Raw genomic sequence first — 25,822 nt, forward strand, 5'->3', positions numbered from 1 at the left:
TATAGTAGCCAACGATTAGGGAACCACTGGGTTACTCTTGACTATGGTCAATCTATATTATATTTCTCTTAATCTGTCTCTCCATTTCATTTTTTTGATTGGAAACTACTGAGCCGATCTGCCTGAAATTTTGTATGGTTCATTATTATAAAGGTGCATCAAACTAAGTAATATGGTATCCATTCAGTGCACAATTATGGATTAATAATTTTAAAATCTGTTCTGTGATTTATGTTAAATATTCATGTTCTTGAAAACAAAAATTTGATTCTCAGTTAATATTTTACCCTGATCAATATTTTATTCATCATCATTACATAACACACTAGTTAAATCACGAAAGTTAAGCAACCTCGTAGCAGATGGGTGCTGTTTCTAAGGACAACAACACCTAACTACAAAAACCAATATTGTTGTCTCCCCTAACCAAAATATACATCTGACTGGGGACTACTTCTGAATTTAACATTCCCTAGAAACTTTCTCCTTTGAAGAAAGCTGGCTCAACCTGACCAGGGTAAATGATGCATCAGGTATATTCAGATTAGGGTGTTTTTTACTTTCTAATTCATATCTACTCTCACTTTTCTCATGATAACCAGGAAAATTTATTATAAAACTAGTGGAACTCTATGGAAATGCTTTCTACCTTTTGAAATAATAAAATATCTGCCAGGGTAAATATTATTTGGATAAATAAATTTAATATGTGTTTTCTTTATTTAAAATTGTAGCAATTAAATTATTTTTTAAGCAAATATTCTCTGAAGTATTAATGTCAAAATAATTGTCAGCTAAATATTCTTAAAATCAATTAAAATAAATGTCACTTTTTTAAATGTATTTATTTAACATTGTACTGTTTTAGTCGACGGATGACACAATTCAATTTTGGAACAATTAATTTTAAAAATTGGTAAAGTCAGAATTGTTTACCTTAGCAACATCAGATTAATTACCAGTTACTATATTTGCTGATCAGACGATCTCAGTTTTTTTTGGTTTTTTTTTAATGTTTATGAAAGGTGATAATGTGCAGACAAACCTGACATGCCTTGTAGTATTATTATATAAAGGAATTTGTTTTAAAATAATTAAAACTTGTGCCATCAGTAATGTTTCATTCACTTGAATTTTTTCAAACGATTCATGAAAATAAGGTTGAAATTTATATTACAGGATGGGGCATAAATACTGTTACAAAATAAAAATCCGATTTCTCCAGACAAAAAAAAATTATTTCAAAATCCAATTCCAGAAAATGATTCGTAAATACTAAAGGAACAATGTGGCACAACTATTATTCGAAATGTTTCCTTTCAAGTCTTCTCTACATTAACAAAGTCTTTTTGAAAGATCATCTATAGCAGCACATACAACATCTGAGCACATTTGTCCAATTTTATCTGAAGTTTTAATTTTTTGGCAACTAGTGACCAGGCTTCACTTTCCAAGATTGACCACAAAGAATAATCAAGGACATTAAGATCTTTGCTGATCCAGGACAGACAGTTGTTTTTACATCACTGCTGTGCTACTTGAGCAATGTGACTTGTCACGCCATCTTATTGGAGAATCCAAACTTCATCACTGTACACCGAATTACACCATGGAATCGGTGCACCATCAAGAATGTTAATGTAATGTTATTTGTTAATCTTTGGAGGAAGAAAAATAAGTGGAGTTTTTTTTTTTTTTACATGGGGGTCACCACTTATCAAGGCCCGAAGGCCACTCAGGGATAAAGGTTATTGCGTGTACAGTAATCAATGAGATAGTATTGTAGTAATCATTAGTATTGGGGGTTTTGATAGAGTGTCTTACTTAAGGGGGCAGTTTGTCAGTTTGTTTATGTTAGATTTGAAGACGTCCAAGTTGTAGTCAGGTGGGAAACAGGCAAACGGCAGAGAGTTCCACTGGCGTGCAGTTCTAAGAAAGAAAATGGTTGCTCAAACCATCACTGATGCTGGTTTCTGCATTCTGAAAACCTTTTCTTGCATTACCAGGTATTGCCTCGCTACTTCTTGCAACAATTCTATCATTTTGATGATTGTGGGACTATTGAAGTAAGAGTAACGTTTTATCCATGAAGAGTGTGCCCTCTCTGATACGGTTTAATAAGAGTCAACTTCTGGTAAGGGTCTTTTCAATTGTGGTTGCAGAGAGAAGCTGTCTCTTTTGGAGCTTATAGGATGATATCTGTAGGCCACGTTGACATATTCTTCTCATAGACCTTGCTGATGTTTGTGCCTACTTTGCAACAGAGATGAGACTTTCAGGTCATGAATATATAAGTTCAGTTATCATAACAATGCAATTTGCTATTCTTCTGATCCATTCGAGTAGAATATAAAATAGGAGGCATTACTTTGGGAACATCCCTTGTATTTCCTATATGACTAGTCTGAAAGACTAGTTTCACGGATTGGCTATATTGGAAATATGCCAGTATGTCTGCTAATTTACTAATTTAATTTAAATAGTTTTGATTTTTTTTCCTATTTTATACATAAGACCCAATTAATCTTAACACCAATATATTCAGCATGTAATAACCTTTTAAAAAATACAATTTTTTAATTACTGCATATTGTCTTTCCCATAAAATTATGTCAAAATTCTTAATGTTTATCACTTTTTTAAATGAAATTTATGTATTTTATTTGTTTTGCACGAACTTTATTTTATGTGGTTCTTTCCAGAATTCCAGAATTATATTAAAAATCAAGAATTAAAAAAAATCTGTACCTATGACGAAACTAAAATATATTATTTAAATTGATCTGGTAGTTTTATTTTTTGTAAAGAAAATCATTTTCAAGCAATTAATAAGAATTTGTAGGCATGACAACGTAATTTAATTCAAACTTGTAAGATTTATCTCTTTGTTTTTGTTTTGTTTTTTTAGATTGTTTTCAAAATGGCAAACAAGACAGCCATTCTTAAGTTAAGTTATGATTTATTTACAAAATAAAACTAATTGATCAATTGATGTGATTTTTAAAAAATATATTTTTGTTTCATCACGGGTATGTACATCGTACAGATTTTTCTTTATTTTCTTTATTATTCTAATATAGGAGGAATTCTGGACAAAAAAATCTTTTTAATTTAACTTTCAAAGTTACAAAATCTTTTAATGAAATTAATCTAATGATTGTGAATTATTTGTTGTAATTTTTGCTTTGTTTTCAGACCAAACTCATATATTTTGCTTGATTGTGGAGAAGGTACAGCTGGTCAGCTATACCGTCACTATGGTGATGAGGCAACTGCTAATATTTTACGCAACCTGAAAGCCATCTTCATCTCTCATATGCATGCTGACCATCACATGGTTAGTGCGGCTTTTATTATTTAACTAGCTCTTTCTACCCGGTGTTGCTCGGGAGTCTTTTTATACTTGTATCACTCCGTTGTTAAAATCAAATTTGTACTTTCAGGGTGAGTTTGTTGTCACTAAATTGAAAATAGGATATAATTAGACATAGTTGCTCTTTGAAATGAATGGGGGAGTTGTACAGCAATTTCCGTAACTTTATAAAAATCTAAGTTTTTTTTTGTTTGTTTTTTTTGGGGGGATTTTTTTTTAATAAAATAAATACTTCATTCTAGCAGTGTGCACCTGGCATTGCTCACTTATAAAATATGTTTTAATATGATATTTTAATTTATGCAGATTTTGTATTAGAATAATACCTGTCTCAGGACAGGTAAAATTAATTACCCAAACAAAATAGATTTGCATCATTTTTGCATTTCCTTATGAAGATTAAAATTAAGATATAATGATAATCTTAATCATTATTCCAATTTTGATTAAAATTCATTACATGATTTTGATTTTATGAAGTTTTTAAAATTCAAGGCTTAAGCTTAAAAGGTCGTGAGAAGATATTGAAATTTAGAGAATATTGCTTGATTATTTTCTAATTACTATAGCATCATTGACTTTAAACTGTGAGTGTCCTTCCTGGAAGAGTGTGAAAACGTTCTCTTAGTATCTGACTTCATGCCCCTGTTTCACAGCTACTTTTTGAAATTCTATTTTATTTTTCTTTAGCTTTTTTTGTTCATTTGCTTCCCACCTTTTAACAAGGAATCAAAAACGTTTGTGATACAAATGGAACTTATATTATTGTTTTTATTATTTTAGCGCAAAAAAGATCGTAAAAAATTTGGAGAAAATTTTTTAAAGATATATGAACATATATAGGTATGCATATATTGGGACAATTAATCGGGAAAATGTTAGCCTAATTTCCAATTCCAAAAACGATTCTGGTAATATCTTTTGAACTTAATTTTCCATTGCTAGTACTAATGATGAATTTGTTTTTAAACTATCAGTAAAACTAAAATCTATTGATCATAACCTCAAACTATGATGTAAATTTATTTTATTTGCATAAAACCAAAAATTGAAAATTTGCATAAATTAGATAGGTGACCATTAAAAGAATGCACTGGATTTACAAGGTTTCAGCAAAAAAAATTTTGTCAAGAAAAATACTGTCGAATATTAGTAATTAAATTAAAAGTAAAATATAAAAAATACTTTTAATCTTTTTAATTGATTTATTTTATGCTGTTGAGCTTTTGTCTGATTTCTTTTTATATGGTGGGCTTTTTCCTGGTAGCCAGCTCTGGCAAATCTTATCAGAGGTGGCCAAAAGTTTGAAAGAAAAAAAGAATTGAGACATTTTCAAAAACTGAATTAGGATATAAATGATTTGTGAATTTTCACGCCTCTGTATCAGAAAAACACCTTTGGCATCAATTCTTTGATCTTGATTTTTCATGTCTGTATTACTTACCAGGAATTCCTTTGGAGACACACAGTCAAAAATGATCTGTTGTTTTGGTTCTGAAACTAGATTACCTTCCTTTCCCCATGTCTACATACAGATTGTAAAATAATTTTTTATAAACATATAAAATGTTGTTTGGGATGAAAATAAAAGGTAATAAAATCACGAGCTAATAAAAAATGATTCTTTGATATTTATATATAGATAAATATATCTTTTATATTATTGAAATCATTTGGTGATCTCTTTTGCACTAACGAGACACGGAAAAGATGGTAAAAATTTGCCAACAATAACAATATGTAAGTGTATTTTCCAAACTATTTTAAAGACATTTATTTGAAATGTGTTTTATGAATTAAATTTAGTCACTAACATGTTCTTTTATTGAATTTTGATTCATATTTGAACTTATATTTTCTTTTACCATATAAAAACTTCCTCTCCTAAATTATTCCTCCAAATGAAAATGAGATTCTACTGTTTCGGGAAATTATGTGTGAACACTTTGAAAACCTGTCGGGAAGAAAAATAATGAGAAAATAAATTTTAAAAAAATTTAGAATTGGAGACGTATTTCATGCATTAATTTAATGTAAAATGCACTTGCATTTCTGAGACATTCTTGCATTTTAGAGCAGTTAACCAAAAAATTTTATTTTTCTCTGAGAGATAAATTTTATGCGTTTATATGTTTGTGTGTTGATGGATTATACATTTTGGGGCGCTTACGTATACTTTCACAACCTTGCTAGTCGGACAGAAAATTAGTGGTAAAATAATTCATGGACAATATGGAAATTATTATTTTACATTAAATGTATCTAATGAATTATCTCCCACCTTAAATTTTAAAATATTTTTTCTTTTCCCTAAGTTTTTCAATATGTCCACATGTACTTGCCTAAAAAAGTAGGATTCTCTTTTTGTAGGTGCTTTAGCTGAAGGTGTTAATCTGCAAATTTGCCATTATTATTAGCAGTAGTATTACTATTATCATTATCTGTATCTTGTATTTTCTTTTTACAGTAAAACAGATCCATCCACTATATATGTTTTATCTTGACAGTAACATAATTAATAAAATCTTTATCATTAGAGCAATTAGAGGACATTCTTTTATAGAAGAAATGTCGAGAATAGTTGACACTGCTTGCTTGTCTCACTCTTCTCACATTAAGAATGGTTTTCTAAATAGTAACTCTATAATTCTATTATTTAGAAACTTATTATTAAAATTGGAAGAAAACTTTGTAAACTCTTCTGTTACTACTTATTTTGTCATATCAATCGTGAATTATTTTTAAGCTGCATTTTGTGAAATAACAATGAACTGCTGCAAATTAAATATTTCAATCAATTACAAAGAAAACATCTGAGAAAAATATTTAAAAAGATCTGCTTATGTAGTGTACATTCCCCTAAGTGTTATGGTTAAGAAAATATATGCAAATATTACACAAAGATTTTACAGTAATCCGAAATTTAAAAAAAGAAAAAAGCAACAAATCTCTAGTTAGAAATTTAAAAAGAATCGGAATCATTAATTTAGAAGAGAATCTGTAATTGTATCGGAATTGGGAGAAAAAGTTTTGGAATTGTCCCATCTCTAATATGTATATATTTATTTTGCTATAACAATTGAGAATTGTAAAATTTTTGTTAACAGTTACAAAAAATTCCTTCCTAAAAATGCATCTTTGCATCTGTTTTACATTTTGTTTTTTATTTGTTTTTGCTAGGGCCTGTTTGGAATATTATTGGACCGAGCAAAAGTAATGTCAAAAAATGGAGAAATACCAAGCCCGGTTTTACTGCTGTCACCGATTCAAATCAACCGCTGGCTTAATTTTTATGCTAACAATATTGAGGATATTCAGGACTTCATTCAGTAAGTTTCAGTAAAGTCACTACATACCATATTGAGTTGATAGCGAGAAAATAATTCTGTTTAGGCATTAAAAATGTTTCTTTGTAAAATTACGAAGAGTCATTTCAAGTTTAAATTTATTTTATGCAACTGAACTCAAGAAATACACACTTTAAATATGTAATCATTATGTAAAGAATAACAAACATGGCAGGGGAATACTTATCTCCCTTTTCACAACTGTAATGGCCAACGTTTTGTTTTAGTCGATAGCGATAGACTTTTTTTTACTAAAAACAATAGCAGTTGTTCTACTCGGATATATTTTGGATATATTACTATTTTCGACATGACAGTTAAGTAAGTATTGTTGTTTTTGCTTGGAACCACATATATAAAAAGAAATTAATCTGTCAACTCTATCTTTACAAGCACTGGCTCATTGATCAACGATCAATTTAACAAATATTAATAAGTATTAAAAAATCTTTGAATTGCAAATTCTAAACTGATTTACTATCAGAGCTGCCCTGCCCTGCCCTGCATTGCCTAAGGGCATAGAAAACAAAGCAATCATTAAAATATATTAAAATCTAGATTCAAACATTTACAGTAAATGTGCTGATTACAAATGTGCCATTGAGTTTGCCAGATCAACCACTGAAACCTGATGCATGAAAAGACATACACAGCCATCACTGAGATATATATATATTAGTTTGTCTGTCTCTTCCACTTTTCCTCGGAAACTACTGGGCTAATCTCGATGAAATTTTGTATGGACTTTTATGATAAGGTAAAGTCAATTGAGTATTATGGTATCAGTTTGATGCACAGTTTAGGATTAATAGGATTAGTATATGTAAAAACGAGCACAAAAAACCAAATTGGCATAAAACACTCATACTAAGTCAACAAGCTACAACTTTTGCTTATTTTTAACAAGCTAAAACGTCTAGTGTATATATATATATATATATATATATATATACTAGACGTTTTAGCTATATATATATATATATACTAGACGTTTTAGCTATATATATATATATACTAGACGTTTTAGCTATATATATATATATATACTAGACGTTTTAGCTATATATATATATATACTAGACGTTTTAGCTATATATATATATATACTAGACGTTTTAGCTATATATATATATATATACTAGACGTTTTAGCTATATATATATATATACTAGACGTTTTAGCTATATATATATATATATACTAGACGTTTTAGCTATATATATATATATATACTAGACGTTTTAGCTATATATATATATATATATATATATATATATATATATACTAGACGTTTTAGCTATATATATATATATATACTAGATGTTTTAGCTATATATATATATATATATATATATATATACTAGATGTTTTAGCTATATATATATACTAGATGTTTTAGCTATATATATATATACTAGATGTTTTAGCTATATATATATACTAGATGTTTTAGCTATATATATATATATATACTAGATGTTTTAGCTATATATATATATATATACTAGATGTTTTAGCTATATATATATATACTAGATGTTTTAGCTATATATATATATATACTAGATGTTTTAGCTATATATATATATACTAGATGTTTTAGCTATATATATATATACTAGATGTTTTAGCTATATATATATATACTAGATGTTTTAGCTATATATATATATACTAGATGTTTTAGCTATATATATATATACTAGATGTTTTAGCTATATATATATATACTAGATGTTTTAGCTATATATATATATATATATACTAGATGTTTTAGCTATATATATATATACTAGATGTTTTAGCTATATATATATATATATACTAGATGTTTTAGCTATATATATATATACTAGATGTTTTAGCTATATATATATATACTAGATGTTTTAGCTATATATATATATATACTAGATGTTTTAGCTATATATATATATATATATATATACTAGATGTTTTAGCTATATATATATATATATATACTAGATGTTTTAGCTATATACATATATATATACTAGATGTTTTAGCTATATATATATATATATATATATACTAGATGTTTTAGCTATATATATATATATACTAGATGTTTTAGCTATATATATATATATATACTAGATGTTTTAGCTATATATATATATATATACTAGATGTTTTAGCTATATATATATATATATATATACTAGATGTTTTAGCTATATATATATATAGATGTTTTAGCTATATATATATATATATATATATATATATATATACTAGATGTTTTAGCTATATATATATATATATATACTAGATGTTTTAGCTATATATATATATAGATGTTTTAGCTATATATATATATATATATATATACTAGATGTTTTAGCTATATATATATATACTAGATGTTTTAGCTATATATATATATATATATATACTAGATGTTTTAGCTATATATATATATATATATACTAGATGTTTTAGCTATATATATATATATATATATATACTAGATGTTTTAGCTATATATATATATATATATATATATATACTAGATGTTTTAGCTATATATATATATATATATATATATATACTAGATGTTTTAGCTATATATATATATATACTAGACGTTTTAGCTATATATATATATATATATATATATATATATATATAATGTTAGCAAGGAGACGTGGTGTTCAAGATTGAATGAGAATCAACAATTTTCCACCCTTTCATACTTTTATTATCAAAATCGGTGAAATTCCCCATTTTTTTTTTTTTTTTAATCAAATGGATTGATGGCCTACTCTAATTAAGTATTCCCTCTATATTGTACAAGGAGGAAGCTTCACATGCCTCCCTGCAGTGACAGTCCACAATACATTGTAGTGTACATTGCACTGTAGAGAATCTACTATTGTTCTTATAAAAAATATCTGTAAATAATGGCTTCACTTGAAGTTTAAAATGCAAAAGTCAAGTATCAATGTTCACTTGTGCTCTAAACAGAAACATTCATTTCGAACATGCCCCTGTCTTATCAAAGAAGCAACTGTTTATGATATTGTTTTTGCATAATTACTTAAACTTACAAAAGTCAAGTATCACGGTTCAGTTGTTTTCTAAAACAAAACATTTATTTTGAACATGTCCCCATCTTATGAAAGAATCTATAGTTGATTTTACAGGCTGGGCCTTTCTGCTTGTGCAGTGATAAAACTTCTCAAATGCATTTGTGATGTTAGGTTGTATAAAAGTGTTAACTTTGATCACAAATCGAACTTCCTTCTTTAATTGGACTTTTTGATTTTCGATAGTTATCAGATGCATTCCGATACAAAACCTAGTTAGAACACTTCCAGGCACATCAAGTCTCTTTGTGTGTAATAAAAAAATCGGTTCAGCCTTTTCCAAATCCATAGGGGACAAACTCATACATGCACACACAAAGTTCCTTTTATATAATAATATATCTTTTATATAATAATAGATATACATAAAAGAGAACTTGAAAATATAAGAATTATAAAATAAATTTTATTATATTCCCTGCCTCTGAACATTTAATAGTTCAATAAATGTGATTTTTGTTTTTTATCTGTCATCAGTTAATTTTCTTAGCGTGTGTGTGTGTCTGTGTGTATATATATATATATATATATATATATATATATATATATATATATATATATATATATATATATATATATATGCTTGCATGGATACCCAGCGTTGCCAGGGTCGACATGAAGTTCAGTTTGACCACCTGCTATACCAAGAATATTAAGCAGTTTTTCATTATTATATGTCAACTCCATTATTAACCAACAAAAATTTCAAAAATAAAAGAACGAATAAATAAACAAACAGATAGGAATACGAATTTATATATATATATATATATATATATATATATATATATATATATATATGATAGGATTTGAAGTGGGTGGAGGGAATCATGACTAGATAATGAGTTATATTAAAAGGCATTTAAAAATTTTAGAAATTAAAATGTCCTAAATACAAAAATAATGGTCAATTACAAAATTAAATATTAAAAAGAGTTAATGGAATGAATTTATGGCTGACGTTTTTATTAATGAAATAATTATATGCCTTGCTCAGATGCATGCATAATACAGAGGATACTGCACGATTGTCAAGATGTATGAGTCATGATATGCAAATATGTAGGGGGGGGGCGACATCAGGTGTAGTTTTGGCAAATTTCTGGAACGATGAGGGTTTTAAAAGTTGCAGTGTTTCATGAATCAGCAATTCTAAACATGAAAATCTTCTGATAATTTTGGGAGCTTTACTGTTTCCTGTCTTTGTAAGGCATGCGCACATGTATTAATGCTTCAAAAGTAACTCTCGCTTCCACTTTATTTTGTCTTCTAGTCCTCACATTCCATGAGCAGTGTTTCTGACAAAGGTCGGAAAAATTGCTGTTTTCTGGCTTAGTTTTGTGTTTTGAGCAGGTGATATGTGGTGATTTTCAATCCTCTCATAATGTTCATCATTCAACTGCCAATTTATTCATCTCGCATTTATTCTCTTGCATTGATAAGCGCTAACTCATTACTAAAAAAAAAAATTCTTTGAAACTATCACATTAGGCAAGGTTAACTCAAATTTCAACAATTTTATGTCATCAGCTTTTTTTCGTAAAGTTTTGTTTTCATTCCTGCTCTGCATTATTTTCAACAGTCTGGTTCCACTTCAAAAGATTATGCAGCAGCAACTGGATAAAAATGCAGCGCTTTATTCTGATGTTCTCAAAAAACTCAACTTAGTTGAGGTAAGTCAATTCTTAGTAAAGAATATCTTATGCTAACATTCATCATCATCATCTATTCAGCATGTACTGATTTTATTTAGAAAAATCCTCACCCCCAAGACAGGTAATATCAATTCCTGAAACAGCACTATGTTAAGCTCCCTTACAAAGATTGAAATCAAAATATAATGGCACTATATAATAACACTAACCCTTATGCTGAAAATCCTTATTCCAATATGATTAAAATTCATTATATGATTTTAATTTCAGAAAATGTCTAAAATTTAAGGGGTCTGAAAATAAAATCCAAATTCCAGAAAATGTACTCCTATGAAGCATTTAAAATACTCCAAAGAAATTTAAATTTGTTGAAATTTCACAAAAATCATCTGATTTGTAAACAGTTTCCACCCATTTTTACTCACTTTGCATAAAACTAAATATAGCCCACATTACCTACCATTTTGCCTAGCAGCAGTGTTCTTAAATTCATAATAATCAATTATTTTGGTTGGTTGATTGTTTTTGTTTTACAGCATATCAACCCTTTTGGGTTATTTAATGCCGAATCCAGTGATTTTGAAGAACAATTTTTTAATAGAGTATGTTTGTTTTTTAAGTCCGTTTCTATTTAACCCATAATTGGGACCCTAAGTGGGTCAGAGTAGACCTGGGAGCAATGGCAATTAAAGGGTGGTTCCACACTCCCCAAAGCCCACAAGCTGGGGCCTCACTATCGGATATAATTTAAGGTCATATCCAGGACCAATCAATTATTTAATTTAGGAGTGAATTCTGTACATTCAAATATATAAACATACTAGCGAGGGGTACTTGGCGTTGCCCGGGTGTTTGGAGGTGTGGGGGGGGTAAAAAAAGAAAAGTAAGTATGAGGATCGAACCCGAACTGTTGAGGCAAAGTTGTAAATGAAAGTGTGAAAAAAAAAACATGCGACGTTAACCATTGCCCCACCGCAAGATGCTAACGGAAACACGTTTGAATTTATTTAATTACTTGGATTTAGCAGTTGCCTGTTTTAATGAGGTTAATGAGGTCAAGTTTGACTGTGGGATAGTAATCATTTACTGCTGAACGCTTTTTCTTTTCCCCCAAGATGTTATAGGAAAAAGACTAACCCACTACGGCGAGCGACAAATATTGAATATTTATCTTCCCGAAATCGAGCAAATTAAATAGGCAGGCGAGCTTCGTTGTTAACTGTGAGATATTACGATTTATATGTGATATAAAAAGTTTTAAAAAGTTGTGAAGCGAGCGACCGCTTCTCTGAAAAAAGCCTTTTGTTGACACACAGAAAAAGCGAACACACACACACACACATACATACATACATACATACATTTTCGCTTTTATATATATAGATTAGCAGGCTGCCCGACATTGCTCAGTTGTAAAATACGCTTAAATATGATATTTTGATTAATGCAGATTTCATATTTATTATTATACTAGCGTAGGTGCCTGATGTTGCCCGGCTGTTTAGGTGATGTAGTAAGACCCCCCCCCCCAAAAAAAAAGTGGTAGTAGAGGGGCCAGGGGAATCAAAACAACAATAGGCAGAGGTGTTTTTAAAAAAAAAAAAAAAAAAAAGTGGTAGTAGGCAGGCAGGCTTGAACCCGTAACACAAAGGCGAAAAAACAGGTAAAAAAGAACGTGATGTCTTAGCTGATGTCTCCATGGCCTGACCAGAACTGAAGAGTGTTGAAATTAAGTGTAGTCAATTGAAAAGAAGACGATGACTTGCTAAAATATCGACTCCTCCTGGTACAAAACAGCCGAGTTTAGGGTGACGGAATTAATGTTTTGAGCAATTTTTTTTATATTTGTCACTCGAAGGACGGGTTTAAAATGATACTGGTTTTGTCAGGTTCCGTCGCCTCTGTCAAAAGTTTTTGTGAGACATACAAACATACACACACACATTTTGCTGTTTATATATTAGACCGGGGGGTACCCGGCGTTGCTCAGGTGTGTAGAGGTGGTATAGTAAGGATATTGAGAGTGAGGGGAAGAGAAAGAAGTGAACAGAAAAAATCACATTTTAAAAAAAAAATTTTTGTAAGTGGTAGAAGGCAGGCAGGCTCAAACCCTTAACACAAAGGAGGAAAAAAAAAAGACCTGACATCTTAGTCTATGTCTCCATCGCCTGACTGGAAGTTGAGAACGTTGGAATTAAGGCTAGTCAATCAAAAAAAAGAGGATAACTTGAAAAAAATGGCGATGCAAAAACCGACCCCCTCCTTGTATAAAACTGCCCAGTTGAGGGTGAAGGAATTAATGTTTTAAGTCAGTTTTTCAATATTTGTCATTTGAAGGATCGAGGTTGAAAACGATTCCGGTTTGGTCAAGTTCTGACGCATCTGTCGGAAGTTTTTGGCAGACATACAAATAAACAAACACACACACACACACACACATTTTGCCTTTTGTATAATAGTATATTAGACTGAAAATATAGTAATGATTTAAAAAGTTATAAAAAATGACTCCTGCGCCGCCACCAAAAATCAAAACCAAAATGTTTAGCTTACAATTTACTTTTTCCTTTGATGTTAGTGCCTGAGCTATGAAGATATGTCTGATGCAAGGCTAAAAATTAAAGCATGAATTAATAACTATTCTGTTACGCATGCATTATCGTAATGCTGTCATTCAACCTTCACCTGGCAAATTCCATTTTTCTAATTTTCACACTTTTGCACCGATTTTCCCAGGCTAAAACCGAAATATAAAGTTTCACATGGGTTTGAATATCCTATATATTAAGTTTCATACCTGTAGACCAAAAACTGACAGACAAAATTTTTTAAACAAATATACATATGCATACATAATATATATAGAAAGAGGTTTGTGTTTACTGTAACGTTTTTACGCAAATATAAAGCATTAATGTAATTGCACATGATAGTTAACTACAGGTGATCATCCCATAAGAAAACTGAAAAAACTAATAGGGAATTAATTAAAATGAATGTTTAGAAAAATATGCAAATTAGCTAAATTTTTTGCGGATGAATGCAATTCCACGACCCATATATATAACAAAGTTGTATTTTTAACATGAATATGAATACACAAAAAAATAAAAAAAATTTATAGGGGTATAGATACACGTACCTAACTTTGGAGAGATGAAAAAGAAACAAACCAAATAATATGTTCATCAACATTTTGTCTTTATTTCAAGATTTTGTTGGGATGATTAATCTTGTTCTATTTTTCATCTCTTTCTCATGTTGGAATATTATTTCTATAATTTGCATACCTGTTGTGTTTTTCACCATATTTGCGTGCGATTATTGATTGTGCACCTTGCTGGTTAGAGTTGTAAAATATGTTAACTGAATTTTACATTATCAAACCAAAGGAAGGGTATGGTATTCCTTATGATATTTTATCTAGACCCATGACCCAAAAATAAACCATCTAAACCCCTAGGGTTTTAGTAAACAAGTAAAACTTCTGCTGTCATCTCATAAATCATTCTTAGACAAAAGATTGCACATAGGGTTTCTGATTTTGAGTCAATAAATTTAGGAGTCAGGGTTAGTTTTAGGACAATTTTCAGTTTGTGGCTCTGAGCAGATAAGGAAAGCTTTTTCAGATCCAAGATGAGCTGACTTCCACCAAACGACAGTGATAGTCTCAACAGACAGATTCTCAGTTTGGTCTTATAAGGGTCGTTCCAAAAGTAAAGCCTCTTTTATTTTTAACTGAAAAAGTTGAAGAGCTACAAAGACAGGACTGGTACCATGAAAAAAAGTGACTGTTTGTGTTCCACAATTTATTTTTCTACATAGTCACCACCATTCTCAATGTACTTTTGCTAGGAATTAAATGACACATCTATGCTTCTGATGTACGTCCATCTTAGAATCTCACATTGTCAATATCAGCAACAAAAAACAGAGATGAAACTTTCAGGCAATGAATGCATAAGTTCAATAATTATAACAATGCAATTTACAATCCCTTTTGATCCATTTGGATGGAATAAAAAAAATAGGAGGCATTACTTTTGGAACACTCCTCGTAGTTGATAGACTGAAACTTAACTAAAATTTAGATGTTAGTATTTTGACGGGTGTTTTCTACGATGGTATCGCGCGCGCGCACACACACACACACACTCTGAGTACAACTGATCTCTTACAGAATATGGCTTAGATTGTGTTTTCTCTTCTGAGTTTGCAGTTTTATTTTTTTATAATTGTAAGCCAGTGCTTGCACCCTTGGCAATTGCCAATGAGAGAGATGACAGCATGGACAGAATGAAAAGAGATGAATAGAAAACCATGGCAAATAGTGTTGGGGTCGGCAATCATCGAGAGGGGCGCACATGACCACAGTATCACATGTACATGACTGTTTTGCATGGCAGGGGAAGCACACATACTGTATGTAAAAGGTGAATAATAAAAGAGGTGGTGAAAGAAATGAAATGATGTAACTAATTAAAATAAGAAGCAAGAAAGGGGGAAGAGGTTCTATTATGACATCATAATGTATTTTGAAGTCCTTTGACTGAAAATTGAACTTGCGGAAAAGTAGGTCTTTTATCTATTGACTTCTGTAAAAATCTTAAAGAAAAACTCCTTAACCCTGCCACTAACTGTAAGTTTGAGTGGCAACATAAACAAAATACTACTTCTTTAAAATCACTTTTTTTTTTTTCTAGTTGTGGAGGGAGCTCTTTAGCTATCTAAACTTAGGATTAGTAGTAAGGTTAGGAAAGAGTTGTTTTTTTTTTTTTTTGTTTTTTTTTGGTCCCCAAAGAAAACTACTTGGTTAGTGATGGGAGTAATTCTAAAGAATAGTTAATCATTAAGGTAGACGATGTTAGGAGCCATTTCTATTAGAAATCTTCCAGCTTGGGGATAGATGAGGTGGAGGTTGTGTTGTAAAGAATTTTGGTGCTTATTTAGAACTAGCGGGGGGGGGGGCACAGGTGTTTGTAGGTGTGTGTATGGGGGGGGGGGGGATAAGTAATAACCCTGAAACGATATTAAAAAAATTGGAAAAATCAAAACCCCAAAAAAAAAAACCGCTGTGTGTATGCTTCCCACCGGACTACAACTTGGATGTTTTCAAATCCAACGTTAACAAATTCCTAATGAACTGCCCCCTTAAGTAAACACTTCATAAAATCTCCACACTAACGTAATGTACTTGCAATAACCCTTATCCCTGAGTGGCTTCCAGGCCTTGATAAATGGTGATCACTGTGTAAAAAAAAAAAAAACAAAAAAAAACTAAAGAATAAGCGAAGTAAAAAAAAATAAAGAAACGTTGCCCGCGTGTCTAAAGATGTAAAAGAAAAAAAAAATAGTTTTGGTCGTGAGGTTGGATTGAACCCGGGAGCCTTGACGCGGAGGTTAAACAAACTTCAACCACTTAACTGTCTAGGCCAAGAGTAAGAGGAATTGATTATAGTGTTAAAATAAGGCTTATAAAGCGAGTGAAAGAGGTTTGATTGACAGATAGCCACTAAATGAGGTCATCACGGGAGCGTTACGAGATGATGTAGCAGTATTTTATTTTTTTTATTTTACTTCACATTAGCATTTATTAAATTACGTATTTCGTTTCCTGTCTAGACATCTCTCTCTCTTTCTCTCTGTTTGCGTTTGTGTATGTCTCTCTCTCTCTCTCACTTCGTCTTCCTTACTCTAAAGACTGTTACTAAAAAAGAAAATGGCGTCTGGCTGTTTTTTTTTGTAAAAACTTTGATCATTAATATTTTTTGTAAGCATATTTTTTTTTTACTTCACATTTTTGGCTTGTTATTTTTCATTTAACTATCGTATCTAAGTATTTTTAATGTGCTAATAACTTTGGTAACGTTGTCATAGCGTAGAAGTTCATAGTTTAGCTTATGTGAGGGTTAAATTTTTTTTTACCGATAACATTTTTAAATTTTAAATTCAGACTGCCATTAGAGCTTGCTGACGTCAAGATCACGTGACATGACTCAGCGGTTTTTAAATACAAGTTGACCCAAAATAAACGGCCCCGTGTATACTTTATGTAGAAGAGTTGGCGCCCGTATTTTTTGGGGCAGTTATAAATCGATTTAAAAATATGTAATGTTTAACATTAAAATGTCACTTTTTTTTTGCCCCCCCCCCCCCCTGCAGAAAATCGATCAGTTGACGCACTTCTGATGGTCCTTTTGGGCTAATTTTTCGATATTTGTCGTCCGGAGGGTGGGGCTTTAATATGATACCAAGTTTGTGAATTTTTGTTCCGTCGGTCAAAAGTTTTTAGCAGACACACAAACATACATACATTTTCGCTTTTATATATATAGACTAGCGAGGGGTACCCGGCGTTGCCCGGATGTTTTTCGGGATATGTGAAAAAAACCCGAAAATGTGAAAAAAAAACAGGTGCCCGTGGAAAAAAAACGGAGCCTTCACGACGCGTAGTTGGAAAATAGTAAAGTGTTAAAAAAAAAACAGGTGCGCGTTTTTGATTGACGTGACGGCGATAGGTATTCAGCAGTAAGCATTTTTGACAGTTTTGAATGAGGTGAATAAATCGGTTTATTTGTTTTTAAAAACCCGCTCCCTGTTTATTAGGAGGAGTGAAATGAAAGCTACAGTCTGATATGACGAAGTCGACATTGAACAAACGTTACTTAGCTCTCTTGAGACAACTGGCTTTCGGCCTGTGATTAGAGTCGAGTTTCGCTTTTTTTTATACCGAAAACCGAATGTAACGCGTGCCAATGTGGGAAATGTCGAATAATTAACGTTTGAAAGTCAATAAAATAGACAGGCGAGCTCCGTGGATAACTCTGAGATATTACAATTTATAGATGATATAAAAAGTTTTAAGAAGTTGTGAACCGAGCAAGCGCTTCTCTGAAAGAAGCCTTTTGTGGACATCGAGGAAAAGTGTACATACATACATACATACATGATGATGATGATGATGATGATGATTGCAACGTCTTGTCAGACGAGTGCCACTCCCTCAGACATTTAAAATCCATGAGCCCAAATGCCTGAGGGAGTATCTATACAAAGATGATGTTACAGAGTCTTAGCTTTGTATGACAGCTAAGTCTCTCTCTCAGTTCAGAATGTTGAGATCCAGCAACAAGCAAGAGCAAGATAGCCAGCAACAAATTAAACTGCAGACCAGCTTAATGCGGGTACTGGTCTCCCGCTTTATGGTTTTTTAAATCAGAGATTTGCTTCTCCTAGAAAGGTTGCCTTCACCACGGCTTACGGGAGCCCTCTCCACCCCAATACACGTATACACACACACACACAAATATACACATACATACATACATACATTTTCGCTTTTAAATAAATAATATGGAAAAAATCTCTATGATGTAAGTACTTGTCACAGAATGAAGATGATATATTCTAAAAGATCACAAATTGATCAAATAGTTCGTTTTTTTTTTTTGTTTTTTTTTTTCAATTAACAAAATCAAATTTTATAAAGAAGCAAGGAAGAGATTGGAAGTGGCCATATTGTTTTACATTTTCTCAAAATTCAATTTGACTACAGAGATTTTGTTTTGATACAAAATAGTTAAAACTATTTTAATCACTAAAAATTGTAAAATTTGATTTTCTTAATTAAAAAAAATATATTTGATCAATTTACATAATTTTTGGAATATGACATCTTCGTTCCATGACGAGTACATACATCACAGACATTTTTCTGTATTTTCATTTTCTAATCGAATGTAATTCTAAATAAGCACCAGAATTTTGATTGAGTTGTGCCTCTATTGATTACTGCATACAAATTAATCTATTTTTTTTACTTTCCCCATGAAATTTCTTATGATAGTCCTTATTATTGAAAAAATATTACTGTATTAAACCTTTTTAATTGAAAATGTTACATGGTTTTCAAGTCCTATAAAAAATAATTTTCATTCAACCATTGAAAAAAAAAACTTGTTTTATAATTTCAGTTTGAAAGAAAAAACTTGTTTTATAATTGAAAAAAAAAAAACTTGTTTTATAATTTCAGTTTGAAAAAAAAAACTTGTTTTATAATTGAAAAAAAAAAAACTTGTTTTATAATTTCAGTTTGAAAAAAAAAAAAACTTGTTTTATAATTTCAGTTTGAAAAAAAAAACTTGTTTTATAATTTCAGTTTGTTCCAGTGGAAGTAAATCATTGCAAAAATGCTTTCGGTGTTTGTCTTGCTCACTCTTCAAATTGGAAAATAGTTTACTCTGGAGACACGATGCCTTGTCATCGATTGGTCACTGCTGGTATGTAGAAAAACTAAACTTTCTTTTTTTTCAGCAAGGCATTTATTATAGAGTTAGGAGAGGACATGGGCCAGCTCAGCAGAGCATTTAATTTATTACTGTAGCAAAGATAAAATATAATGCACATGCTTTGGAGATCTCAAGTTTTGTTTTATAACATTCTGGAAATATGGGTGATAATTAGATCCTCTAGTATGGCTTTGATTCATGGTGGGAAATTTAGAACCTAGTGTTTTGTGGAGTTTAAGCAGCTTTAAATAGTTTCTGAGATGCGTATATTTGCTGACGACACAACGCTCTATAACAGGCACGAGTGGAAAATGAATGGACATATATCTAAGGAAATAGCAGGAACCCCAGAGGAAGACCTCCAGTCTGTAGTGGAATTGGGACAAATCGATGGTAACGTTCAATGTTGCCAAGACTAAGCTTGTTTCCTTTAATAATTACAAGAAACCTTTTCAGCCGCCAATAACTATGTCTAAAGATACATTACCTGAAAGTACTTCATTCAAACTCCTTGGTTTAACATTCACAGGGAACATAAGTTGGAACAGATGCCTCAAGAGCATTGCCAAGGCTGCTGCAAAGAAGGTGGGCTTTTTCTACCATACTAAAAAGTTACTTACACCTGTACTTCTACAAGGCCATGTATGGAATATTGTTGTCACGTTTAGGATGGTGCATCTACTACTAGTCTCTCACTTCTGGGCAGGGTTCAAAAGAGTCACCAACTTGATAGGTCCTGCACTGTCATCTAAGCTTCAACCTCTGTCTTATCGACAAAATGTTGCATCCCTCTGTCTGTTTTACAAGTATTTTAACAGTAGATGCTCCGACGAACTACATGACCTTGTAACCCCTCGACGTAAATACCCTTGACAAACCAGATAAGCAGCAAAGTAGAAATCCCTAGATGTAAGAAAGCCTTCTATTCTATTAGTTTCTTCCCCAGAACTACTAGACTTTGGAATTCCCTTCCGGGTTCCTGTTTTTCTAACTGTACTGACTTACAGAAGTTCAAGTGTAATGTGAAGACATCTTGCTGCTCAACTCCCTACATAATATCCTTGCAACTTATGTCCCTGATAGTAACCCCTACATCAAAGTGGCACTGTGTCTTATTTGAGGTGAAAATGTAAAAAAAAAAAAAAAGAAAGTTTTTCTTTATTCGTTATCATGCAAGCAACATTGTGGTGTTTGAATTGTTTATTGTTCAGTACACTACTATAGATTTTCCATAAATCACAAGTCCTTAACTTCTATCACTTGATGCATTTTCTAGTCATCTCAGTATACCTACTCTTAGCTGTGGCAATTATACTTTTACAAGGATTTCTTGATGCTATAATTTTTTGTTTATTTGTAGCAGACATGGCAGTTAAAACAGCAAAAATATGTACACAATAGAAGCTACATAAATTGAAGTGAACTATTGGAGGGAGTGGGGCTCGCTATAAAATTTGTGTCAGGATAAATGCTTCTATGCTTGCTTTGACCAATTGAATTACCTCTGTTGCAGAACAGTTTCTGCAGGGAGAGACAGATTTACGCCAAGGTCCATCTTTGATGAGATTTCTGAAGGATTCTCAACAAATTGGTAATATTTTGTTCTGAATAATGGTACTTTGATTTTGGGGATTGGAAATTTATGATGACATCAACAATTGTTATATGATCAGCATTCCTCAGCGGGCTAAGGGCATCTATTACACAAGTCTCAGGTAATGTTGTCAAAAGGTTGGACAGTGAAACTAGCTGGTCCTCACAATCTGGAAGACGGATCAGGAAAGTGACGGTTTGTGAAAGAGAATATGTAATCATAAAATTATGCTGTGACCAGCTGGATCTTTATAGCTGGAGAATCCAAGCCAGTCTCTGTAATGGACATTAAAATCCCCAATTACATGGATTGAAATTCTTGGATCCAGTGAAAGTGCTTCATTTGTTATCGAAAATGTAGTCTACAGTCCTGAGTCAAGGGAGAATATTAGAGGAAATATAAGTTAATTAACATTGAAATGTTAATCTAATTCACATAAAGGCTTGATCTTCAGATTCTAGACGTAGTTCTCTAGTCAAGAGAAGGGTGTGACAGATATACATTCTGGATCCATGCAGAGTGGGAGGTATCTTGGCTTCAAGGTTAAGCAGGTTAGTAAGTTTAATGTAATGTAATTTAATGTAGTAAGTAAAATTAATCCATAAATTCAATCATCCAATAGAGAATGCAATATTTTATCTCTGGTTTATTTAAATTAAGATGTTTGTTGAATCTTAAATGTTTGACTTCGTCTTATCATAAAATACTTAAATGTTTGAAATTAAGACCTGCTTTTTTTATAGGAGTTTAACACATTTTAGATCATTTTGTTTATTTAAGAAATCTAGAAAAAAAAACATGTAATTGAGTGTTTTTTATTATTTTTTTTTTGTTTTTATTTCTTCAAGGTAAAAATTGTGACCTTTTGATCCATGAAGCTACAATGGAGGATGACCTTGAAGAAGAAGCCAAAATTAAGACTCACAGGTTTGTTTTCTCTCACAATAATGCAAATTTGTAATCTAAAGCAAAAACTTGTTTTTTGTTAATGTGTTACATTGGTATTAGCTTTCTTTTAATAAGCATTATGGCAGTTCTTATTTAGAATTCAACCTAATTAAAAAAACAAGATACAGAATAATCTTTGATATATGCACCCATCATGGAACAAAGATATTATATTCCCAAAATCGGTACTTTTACAGTTTAATCAAGACATTAAAAAATGAAAATATTGAAAAAAAGTTATATTGTATGTAACTGTTATGGAATGAAGTTCTCCGGAAAAAAAATTTCGCTTAATTTGATCAAGTACTTTTTTTTTTTTACAGTGGAAAAACAGTTTTTTTATGACAGCGAACTGAAGGTAGCCATGTTTTAAATTTTTTTTACTAGAAGGAAGAGAGGGAAGTGGGTCACAGGGGGAGATAACTCGGTCTAAAGCGCTGACACCCCACTCCCCGCATAAAATAATAGCTTCTCTTCCTTCCCCATAGTCAATAAATTCAAACCTGGCATCCTTCAGCTCACTGTCATAAAAAACTGGGTTTTTTTTTTTTGCTGTAAAAAAAACCCAAAATACTTGATCAAATTTTTCAGGGAACTTCATTTCATAACGGATACATACAAGGCACTTGTACAGTTTAATCAAGACATTAAAAAATGAAAATATCGAAAAAACGTTATATTGTACATATCCGTTTTGAACTGAAGATCGCCGAAAAAAAATTTCACTTAATTTGATCGAGTATTTTTTTTTTTTTTTTTTGTTACAGCGGAAAAACACGTTTTTATGAGAGCGCGTTGAAGGCAGACAGACATCTTGGAATTTTTCTTAATTTTTGTTTGGAGTTTAGAAACGCCATGGGGAGATAACTCCAGTTAAAGCGCTGACATTCCCTCCCCATCTTTAATACTAGCTTTTCTTCCTAAAAATCAAACCTTTTGCTCGGTATCATAACAAATTGTTTTTTTTTTTTTTTTTCTGTAAAACAAAAACTACTTGATGAAATTAAGTGAAATTTTTTTTTCGGAGCACTTCATTCCATAATGGATACATACAATTTAAACTTCTTTCGATATTTTAATTTTTTTAATGTCTTGACTAAACTATACAAGTACCAAAAATCACCTAAATTGATCAAGTGGTTTTATTTTTTAACTAAAAAAAAAAAAAATCAAATTTTATGAGTATCCAAGAAATAACTGCTTAGCCCGCCAAGTTCAAAACAAAGGGAGATAACTCATCAATAATTAATTAATAGTAACTAGATTTATGTTATGCCGACAAATTCCCATTAATCATTTAACAATGATTTTGTTTGTAAAAATAAAACTATTTGATCAATTTATGTGATTTTAGAAATATGACATTTTCATTCTGTGATGAATACATACATCATAAAGCTTTTTCTGTAGCTTTTTTTTTTATTATTATTAGGTTGAATTCTGAATAAGAACCATTATGTCTTACCTGATCTTTAATATGAAAGCAAGTATTTATTAATGCGTTTACATTTAGCTATAGATTTTTCTTTTCTGAATTAAATTAGTTTTTAAAACTTATGATTTGTTATTATTTGTCCTCTAAACATAATTTATAGCTTCAACTATTTATGTTGTAAGGCGGAGCTAATTTTAAGATTTCCCGATTGGTATTAAAGATATTTTTTTTTTTCATATTGAGATAATGTAGTTTGATTTTGCTTCTTTTTTTTTTTTTTTCTTTTAAACATCAATGGATGCTGATTATGCGTGCATTCGAAATTATTGCTATTTATTTAATTCCCCATGAGAGCAAAATGTGACACAGTTGTTTTTAATGTGAGGGAAAATCAGCTCCTCAAAAAAAAGTGCACTCTGAAAGTAGGCAAAAATAAAAATTGCATTAGTATAGAAGGTTTTCCCCATATTGATTAAGAACAAATTAATTTACGCGTAATCAAACCAGATCCTATACTATGATCTTCGAAATTATTTTCCATATTACCTATGTACATTTTTGTTATTAATTTGCTACGTATGTATTACCTCCCTTTTCAATAAGCATTAATATGAATGTAACATTGGCTGCTAAATTTATTATTCATTAGTGGACAACACATTATTTTAATGCATTGCTCAATAAGTCCTGGATCTGACATAATGAAGTAAAAAAACAAAAAAAACAAAAAAAAAATCCATATAATTTCTATAAAGTACTAACCTTCATATAGCATGCATCAAAATTTGAGCTCAATCAGTTTATTAGTTGACAAATTAAATAAAATGTTGCAAATTTTCAAAATCCTGGAAAAATCTGAATTTTGTGTGTTGCTAAAGTATTACTATACAGGAAAAATATCAATCAAGCAAAGCAATTGTTTGATAAGTGTTATCGGGCTAATTCTGTTCCATTAGTAATGGTAGTTAGATAATAAATTAAATGCTCAGGTCAGCCACATTTGCAGTTGTCCTGAAAAAACATTAAAAAATTCACAAACTTGTTTAGCTGATCTTAAATTGAAGTTGTTTGAGATTGCAGAGAAGTTGAAGATATCAGAAGGCACAGTGTATTCACCATTTTGTATGAACATTTATTGATGATAAAGTTGTGTTCAAAGTGGGTGCTGCATTTGCTTGCAGTTGATCAAAAACATGTTGATTATTCAGAGCATTTTTTGCAACTATTAGGTTGACAAGAAAGTTTTAAATTAAATTGAAACCACTATCTTCAGATAATTCTCACCTGGAACCATAGAGATTCATTGTCTGAAGATAGCGGTTTCAATCCTACCCAGAGTCGGCCAGAGGCTTACTTGGCCAAAACACGTGGTGAGTTCCTATCCCGTCGCAGTTACCACCTGATGAAGGTCAGAGGAATAGTTGGCCGAAATGTCATGAAACAACTAAGAAAAGATGGGGATAATAGTCCGCAATAAATAAAATGAATAAATAATACTCATCTCAATAATGAATTCCAAAATATATACAAGATGAACGTGTTTTATTCTTCTCTAAATCAAACATGTATGTACGGCAGAATCATGTTGACAAACCGGTTCTCGTCAGATCACCAAAGTTAAGCAACGTTGAGCCTGGCCAGTACCAGATGGATGACCATTTGGGAAGGCTAGGTGCTGTATGTACCTTCTGGGAAGGTTGGGCGTGGGGCAAGCACCCTCACCCTGTAAAAAGAACTCCTCGCTACAAAAGCATCTACAAAAAGTTGTAGATGGCCCCTGTCCCTCCAGGGGCTCAAGGGATGGATGGAAATTCAACATGTGGTCACTTTTCGTAACAAGTTAGGATATTTGGTGTATCTTCAATAGTATGTGACTTATCCCTTCACCCAGCAATGTGTTTCGACCGTGCAAGGCCGAGTATATATAGCTAGTAATTAATAATTGCTGAAAATTTAATTAAAATCAGGTAATGCGCTGATTTTTAGCAGACATTTTTCTTTCAATTAAGGGTAGTCATTGTTTAGTTAAAAAAAATTTATATTCTTTGCCTGTTTCATCAACATTTTTTTTT

The 25,822-nt window shown here is 31.1% G+C and overlaps 1 protein-coding gene across 1 annotated transcript in view; it reads left to right on the forward strand.

The window, feature by feature from the left end:
• The window catches only part of LOC145303509 (zinc phosphodiesterase ELAC protein 2-like), a 97,979-nt gene that overhangs the window by 63,352 nt on the left and 8,805 nt on the right, over positions 1–25,822 (forward strand). The window contains exons 15-19 of the mRNA XM_080144942.1: positions 3,196–3,337; positions 6,554–6,702; positions 11,413–11,503; positions 19,644–19,764; positions 22,216–22,294. Of these exons, the coding sequence (XP_080001068.1) occupies positions 3,196–3,337; positions 6,554–6,702; positions 11,413–11,503; positions 19,644–19,764; positions 22,216–22,294 (582 nt within the window). The remainder of the gene's footprint in view (positions 1–3,195; positions 3,338–6,553; positions 6,703–11,412; positions 11,504–19,643; positions 19,765–22,215; positions 22,295–25,822) is intronic.

This window comes from Euprymna scolopes, chromosome 19, assembly GCF_053919585.1.
Source record: "Euprymna scolopes isolate OS-2025 chromosome 19, ASM5391958v1, whole genome shotgun sequence".
Taxonomy (NCBI): domain Eukaryota; kingdom Metazoa; phylum Mollusca; class Cephalopoda; order Sepiida; family Sepiolidae; genus Euprymna; species Euprymna scolopes.